The 7792-nt window shown below is 41.0% G+C and overlaps 1 protein-coding gene across 1 annotated transcript; it reads right to left on the bottom strand.

Moving 5' to 3' along the window:
* Window positions 1–99: 99 nt before the first annotated feature.
* tmem175 (transmembrane protein 175) lies at window positions 100–5299 on the bottom strand. Its single transcript, XM_068310752.1, has 10 exons — window positions 5083–5299; window positions 4547–4585; window positions 4247–4344; window positions 4106–4157; window positions 3623–3658; window positions 3418–3501; window positions 3157–3321; window positions 2749–2827; window positions 2473–2608; window positions 100–2310 (listed from the first exon to the last, which is right to left on the bottom strand). Exons 1-10 carry the CDS (start codon window positions 5287–5289, stop codon window positions 1638–1640), a joined length of 1569 nt encoding a protein of 522 aa, XP_068166853.1. The 5' UTR covers window positions 5290–5299; the 3' UTR covers window positions 100–1637.
* Window positions 5300–7792: the final 2493 nt, after the last annotated feature.

Below are 7792 nucleotides of genomic sequence, written 5' to 3'. Positions count from 1 at the left end.
CAAATATCTTCACAACCGTTGCAGAAAGAAAGATGAAACAAATAGCACATTACTAGTTTCATGTGCTGTTGATGAAGACGAGACAGAATTCTCTTTCACACTGAAGGTTCAGGTTTATTCACGAAACAAAGCTTGACAGTTTGGGATTTGATAGTAAAGAAAAATTGATTTTGTTCATTGTCAAAGACCAAATACACTTTTTTTCACTTGTGTGATTACAAACACATAACAGTGAGCAGGACATCAAACACCACGTTGAAGGAATGACAGAAGAAATGTTATCCACCCCACCCCACAGTGTTCATTATATGGATCCATGTATGTGAGAATTGAAGGAGTAACAGCAAACAAATAGACATTTATCATCCTTGAAACCATAGAAATGGCAGTGCTCCCATCCTCATCAGTCAACAGATGGAAACAAAAACGATCCTTGGATTAAAACAATCTGTCCTCTAATCCTAAAACTAAAAACATGAGAAACAAAAATGAATGATAGGTGTTCCGTTAATCACAGTCAAACTGTTCAAATACACACATTCCCTTCTTCACCTGACAATAAAGTGCATCTCAGAGTTTCCTTTGAGTCAGTATCAAACAGAATTAAACATCAGTAAGACAAAAATGGATTCTGCCTCTCAGGACTCCATCTGGACAAGTGAACACTTAAACTTCTCCATGAGGACAAAATAAACCTTTTAATTTAATCTATCATGCTGTGGCGCTAATAGAAAAAAGTGACATCACTTACTGTAATTGAAAATCTGAAATAATAAAGTAAAAACAAAAACAGACATGAACGATCTGGTTTTTTCTAGGTCACATAGTTTTACAGGTGATCTCCATTTACTGTATTCTCACAAATAAAACTAAATTTGTTAAAAATTAGTCACTATTGCGACACATCTGGAAAAGTGATATTATATTCCAATAGGAACCACACATAAATATCTGGAGCAAATAGTGCAAGTTTGAATTTTATAGTCAGGAGGTTTAAAGATGTGTAAAGTGCTTGCTAAAAGGACGGACACAACATTTACTGTATATCAGGCAAAAGGAGGTAAATATGTGAAAATAAATCCTCTCCTTAGATATAAAGTATGCACCCCTCATTCTGAAATTCTGCAACGCTACGTTCATACAGAAGGCGAAACAAACTGTCATAAGACACAAAGTTGGCACAAAGATACGAGTAGATGCAAATTTCATTATTAGCAACGGGCTAATGATGAAACATTTGTTTGTATTCAGAAATTTAAAGCATAGGTTTTGAGTCCTTGAAGATGATTCTTGATTATTAGCCAATCAAAACTAGCATCATATTTTAAGTAATCACCAACTATCAAAATAATCAAAAATTAAATGGCTAGATTTGAGCCACTGTTGCTGCTTCTTCATTGATCCAGTAAGCGTTATCTAATCCTCTATCTCTTCTGGACTTTGCTGTTAACATGTGAAGTCACACATCATCTCATTGAACGGCTTCTATTCAAGATTTGAGTCAGCTGAAAAGAGCAGATCATCTTTTCCATGTGGTTTCCACATGGTTACCGATCCAAACCTGTCAGTAACTACAGACCAGTAATGCCTCAGTGCTCCTTAGGATAAGTTTCAGTGAGCAGTCCTCCTAAAGCGAGCTAAGTATCTAAAGCGCTGAAGGGCACTCCTGCATCATCTTCTTCTTCTTCTACAAGAGCGCGTGGGTCAGGCCTATGAGGACAGAAAATTAGCCGTAGCAAAGCTAACCCGACACGCACCAACAGCCTCAACACGAGAAAAGCAAAAGGCACTGTGATCTCCATCAGGTGGAAGATCGGGGCACTAAATTTACTCAAAATTAGGGTAACAATAAATGTGCCAAGAGCTATACAGGGGTACAGAGATAGCTTAGCCAACATAAAAATGTGCTCACATCCACCATAACGTACGTAAGGGTGCAGGGTTTCTTGTTCATTATAAAGAGCGACCACCCAGATAGCGAGCTGAAAGATACCCGCAAAGAAGATGATCACACAGCTAATCTGAATGGCTTCCAGTTCGTTGTGAGAGTTGGGCGGGAATTCATGCGTCAGCTCATAGGCTAAAGGCAAACCGCCAACAAACGCCAGTGAGAAGGTGTTCAGGAGGCCCATAAAGCGCGTTGCCTTGGTGACATGAAGGAAGAGCGAGTGGTGCACAAACCAGAGAAGGCCGACAGTGACAAAGGAACCGAAGTAGGCGAGATACTCTGGGCCGTAGACCTGCAAAGCCGCGATCAGGCTACCGCCAAACTTCTTGTGGACAGTAGTTGGATCTGGGCTGTTATCCTCACTTAAAAGCAGAAACCAGAGAGGATAACCATTAAAATATGTTTCAGCATCTTCATAGAACAACACACTGGTTGTGTTAAACGTTATAACACTTAGATGCAGTTTTGTGTTTTCATCCAGTTAATATATTCTGTACAAGTAATAATTATTTGTTGAAACAAACCATATGTCCAGGATGAGAAGCGTGGCTACGATGGCGTAAACTCCGTCACTGAAAGCCTCCACTCTGTCCTTACTGAGGGGCTCGTTGGGCAGGTAGGTATAAAACATCACTGAGTCCGGACTCTCTGCCACCGGACCTGAAACGACCCACCTTCAGTTTGTATTTTTCAAAGTGTCATTCTGACATGACTCTTCATCAACGACTGGAGACATCTGACCAGAGGTGAGCATGCATTTGACACCATTCCTCTTCCCGTCTGATCGCGGCTGATCTTACCGATGGCTTTGCTGCGACACCACTTCAAACACTGGGAGATGTATGGCAGGAAGATAACAATCGCCAGCAGCACATAAGACTTAAAAACAAAAAGAACATATCAGAACACAGTCGGTATTTACAGCATCAACAGTTCATCGATCGATAAGAACACTTTCTCAGCTTCTCAGACTTGTTCCATTCCAAATTGATTTTCTTTGTGTTTTTCTATTTCTTGTTTCTTCTCCAGGATAGGAGTGATGTGGATATGTCACAATACTTCTGGCTACAAGTTCTTCTCTGTATTAATATATAATAATCAATAGTTGTACCCCTTAAATGTTATTATCACAACAGTTTCTTAACATCTAATCATCGACTGAATTTTGAGTGCAGCACGTGTTACGCTGCTGAAGACACACCACCCACCAGCTGGAAGAAGATGAAAGAGAAGATGCTGGCGAAGAAGCAAATGAGAGGAACCCGCATGATGACTTTCAGGATGTGATGCTTGTAGAACGTTTGGTTCTCAGCGACCTGGATCTGCTCGTTCAGCAGGAAGGGATGGCCGAAGGCGTACAACACGATAACCGACTAGAAAGACAAGACACGAGCTGTAGCATCATGAAGCACTCGATTACACAGGATGGAAATACGACATAAAGGGTAGATAAATTTAAGTCACTTCACCTGAATGATGCCTATCACCATCACACAACCACAGAAGAGCAAAATCCCAAGGATGTTCTCAGGAAAGTTTGCCATTAAAGAGAACTGCAAGATAAGACAGGCTGCACATTAGAGTTAGAATGACATCATCCACCTAAATGTGTATTTGTACAAACTGGGGGATAGATTCCAGTCCTGCTTAGCTGTGGCAGTGACTCAGACTCACTGTGTAAGGTAGAAAGGTTATCAGCATCATGCAGGCCTGAAATGGAAAGGATAACTTCACAATGGCAGCAACAGAAAAACAGTCAGTCTTATCTCTTAACAAGGCATGGGAAGGTTAATACTGTATCACTGACACCAGATACCAGCACACCCTAATTTAATTTAATTACACTCACATTAATGTGGATTTATGTGGTGGTTAAAGAAATCCAACCACAAGTCTTTCTATAGCCATTGTAATGCTAGCTGAAAATGGACTTTAGACTCAATGAACAAGGTCGATGAAACAAGCAGATCACAGATAATAATGGGCACAAATTGTGTATTAGAAATTTAATAAAACAAACAAACAAAAATATTTATAATCTAACTGTCTAGAATAACAGATGCTTTAAAAGAATAAAAAAAATTGTCAGGGAAATACTCCAACACATTATTACTGGAACGCAGATCTCTGTTAATGTGATCTCTGTTCTTTACTTACGAGGTTCAGCAGCGCCAGGCAGTCATCGATTCGGACAATGACTTGAAACAACCTGTGAAACACAATGAATAAGGGCGTGGATCATAACTAACCTTATGTTCTGTTACAGGACTGTGGTACTATTACTAATGAACCACCCACCTGATATGAGCGGCCCAGGCAACAGTTACAATCAGGAATGTCATTAAGTAAACAGCTATTTTTGTTGTAAGCAGAAGCTGAACACTTTCTCTCAACTCCTGCAAGACAGATAGACAATGTTTTCATTTGAACTTATATTTCTTTATTACAACTCAATACTTTATTGAGTTGTAATAATGTAATACTTCATTACAATAACCTTATTCTATATTTTGTGCAAAACTTTATTTCTATACCTTTAAAAAAAGAGTAAATAATAACACATGCTGCTAAACCTTTATTACTATTTTCAAACATTACCTCATCATCTTGCATCTTTGTGTGGGCGACAGGTAAAATCTGTGAACAAAAACTGCATTAATAGGCAGGAACGTTCAGATAATGTGTTCTGTCGCTGCTCTATTGTGTGTTATTAATGTCTGCTACCTGCAGAATGTACATCAAGGACAACAAAAGAGACTTCTTTGTCCTAATATTTCTGATTAGGTGTGAAATAATTGTACTTGTACTAACATGTACTTGGGGAGCAATTCTGTATTTATTTATGAACTTTTCTGATATTAAGTTGTAAAAAACAAACAAACTGCAGAGATGTCGTCATTTCTTGGTGAGTTATAGAAGTTAGTACTGTGGCTGTGCAGCCAGTCCTGTATGTCTACTCTACACTCTTGGTAGTTTAATTTATTTGGTAATAGTAATCCGATTATCATGTCGATCCTGTGGGTAAAATCTACAGCTGTCGGGTGTTAAACTCAACTCTTGGCTGCAGAGTTATGAAGCATATTGACAAAACTCCCCACTCGTGTAATGTTACGATAGAAAACTCGTCTGGTTACCATGACGGTGGCGATGATGGAGATGAGGGCATCGCTGTAGGCCAGCAGTCTGTGGGAGGACTGGGTTCCGCTGTGGGCCTCCGTGCCGGACGGAGTGACGCTCCCCAGCAGCGAGGAGGAGGAGGCCGTGCGGCTCCTCTTGTCCTTCTTCTCCATCTCCTCCTCCGTGTGCTGCTCTATGATGTCGTCGTCGTCGTTTCGCCCCATTGTGGAGGAGCTGAAGGAGCGCAGAGCATGACGCGGGGACCGCGGAACTAGCTGAGCAGGATGTTTGCAAACATGCCAAACGTGCCAAGATGGCCGAGTGAGTGGACGCTTTCTGCCGAGCTCTGCTAAGTAAGTTAAGTAAACGGTTAAAAACGAAGCTTTTTTGACGCCAATCACCTTCTCCGTCCCTCCAACATTACTCAGCTACTTTTAAGACAGTGGTGACTTCATGTCGGCCCGGAGTGAAAGAAAAAGACCCCCGGACAACGTCAAGCAGAGGCTGACGGTAGCATACCACACTGTATCTAAGGCTGGCAACGTCTTAATTGACAACTGCCACGACTACGTCAACCCCCCCGTCACTCTCCCAGTCTCAGACGACGGTATGGATGAGTTTCCACCTCTTCCCATCACCCCCAGCAAATCTCCAGCTCCGAAAAAGGCGACGCTTTCTCCCAACACCCAGGGGCTAGCTGGCCAAAACGATGTAATTGCCACCCTCTCTGCGCTGATCAACGCCAGAAGCGACAACATTGAGAGCATGGTAAGTGCTAATGCACTTAAAATTGAGGGTCTTAAAAAGACTATTGATTTTGTCTGCGAGGAAGTAAAGGCTGTTAAAGGGAAAGTGAGTACACTCGAGAAAAAAGCGGTAACTGAGGAGAAAAGAGTGGACATGTGTCAGCAGCGGATCTCAGAGCTGGAGAGAAACACTCGGAGATGGAACCTGAGACTCTACGGGGTTGCAGAAGATGAGAAAGAGGAACCACGCAAGAAAGTCATTGAAATATGTCAAGCTATCCTTCCAGAGCAAAAGAACAGGATGTCTGACACTGTTGACACTGTGCACCGCCTTGGCCCTAAACGTCAGAATGGAAACAGACCCAGAGGCATCATCATTCAGTTCACCTCGCGACTCAGCAGAGATGCCATTTGGAGAGCTGCTAAATCTTCTCCCTACCTGATGAGCAACAGCCTAAAATTCGCGGAGGATCTCTCCAAAGACGACAGAGAGCGCAGGAGTAAGCTGTGGCCTGACATAAAGAAAGCCCGTGAGGATGGTAAGACGGCCTACTTCATCGGAGGTCGTGGCTTCATTAATGGATCAGAACTTTCTCTCCCTAGTTAAGGAGCAACTTCTCTGCCCTTCTGATGCCTTCATAGACTTATTCCTGGTTCAGGCAGCTACTGAAGACTGTTATAAATAAAGCCAGCTGCTTCCTTTCCAAGTCTTCGTTTACCGTTATAATTCATGTTAATAATGCAGATTTCGGTCCCCTTTTGATACACTCTAAGTGGTCAGAGACTTTATTATTTCCTTATTTGTTCTTGTTTAACACTTAACTTTGTCGCTTTCTTTTGTTTCTCTTAATGCCAGGGGTCTAAGACAGACCTGTAAACGCAAAGCACTTTTTTTGTTTGCCAAGCATCTTAATACTGACTTTTGTTACTTTCAAGAGAGCCACTCAACGACTGCAGAGCACAGTTTCTGGAAATCACAATGGGGTAATGATATCTGGTTTTCTCACGGCACAGAGCACTCTGCTGGAGTCAGCACTCTTAAAAACTCTTTCAGTGGATCTGTACTACACTCAGACAGCGATTCTTTAGGTCACTATGTTTGCCTTGTGCTTAAGTACCTTGATGTTACCTTAATTACTGTTAACATATATGGATATAACACCAAACCTGAGAACGACAAACTTCTTCATTCCATAGAGAGGCGACTTGACTTTTTGTTATCGAGATTCCCAAATTCTATCCTTTTAATTGGCGGTGATTTCAATATTGCCTTGGATAATGCTGTTGATAGATGGCCCCCTAGACAGCCCTCCCCCCTTAATTTGAATCTTAAGGCATTCATGCAGAAATTTGATGTTATAGATGTATGGAGAGAGAAATTTCCAGACGAAAGAACCTTTTCATGGAGCAACAGGTCAGGCTCAAGACAATCACGTATTGATTTCTGGTTATTATCCAGCTTTGTTGAAAAAGAGAAGATCACAGTTAAATTCCTTGCTACACCCTTAACTGATCATAGAGCAATTCATATTAATATCCAACTTTCTACTACAGACAATGTACCACTCAGATCTTCATACTGGAAATTAAACTACTCTTTGTTAGAGCATGATGCAGTTAAATCTGAAATCTGTAAATTGATTTCACATTTCTGGAACAAGGCTGATAGAGAAAAATTGTACAACACCAATTGGGAACTGTTCAAATTTGAAGCAGGTAAATTCTTAAGAAGATATGGGTCGTCAATTTCTAAATCTAAAAGAGCAGAGGAAGAAGAAATTATAACAAAAATCACCTCATTCTTTCAAAGACCCCCTGATGAAATCACTGAAGAGGATAGACTTAATTAAGACCTGCAAAAAAAATTAGATGACATTTATCGTCGCAAGGCAGAAGGTGCATTTATTAGGTCCAGGAAGAGATGGTTAGAAGAAGGGGAACAAAATTCAGCGTATTTTTTTAGGCTTGAAAAACTGCGTGC

This window comes from Antennarius striatus, chromosome 3, assembly GCF_040054535.1.
Source record: "Antennarius striatus isolate MH-2024 chromosome 3, ASM4005453v1, whole genome shotgun sequence".
Taxonomy (NCBI): domain Eukaryota; kingdom Metazoa; phylum Chordata; class Actinopteri; order Lophiiformes; family Antennariidae; genus Antennarius; species Antennarius striatus.
Note: the sequence above shows the minus strand (reverse complement) of the source record. Positions and strands in the feature narration are given on the sequence as shown.

Coding starts and splice junctions, on each gene's coding strand:
- tmem175 (XM_068310752.1), bottom strand. CDS start 5,289: ATGGGGCGAAACGACGACGACGACATCATAGAGCAGCACACGGAGGAG. Junction 4,158..4,246: donor GCCTGGGCCGCTCATATCAG/GTGGGTGGTTCA, acceptor TGTGTTTCACAG/GTTGTTTCAAGTCATTGTCC. Junction 3,322..3,417: donor TGGTGATAGGCATCATTCAG/GTGAAGTGACTT, acceptor TTGTCTTTCTAG/TCGGTTATCGTGTTGTACGC.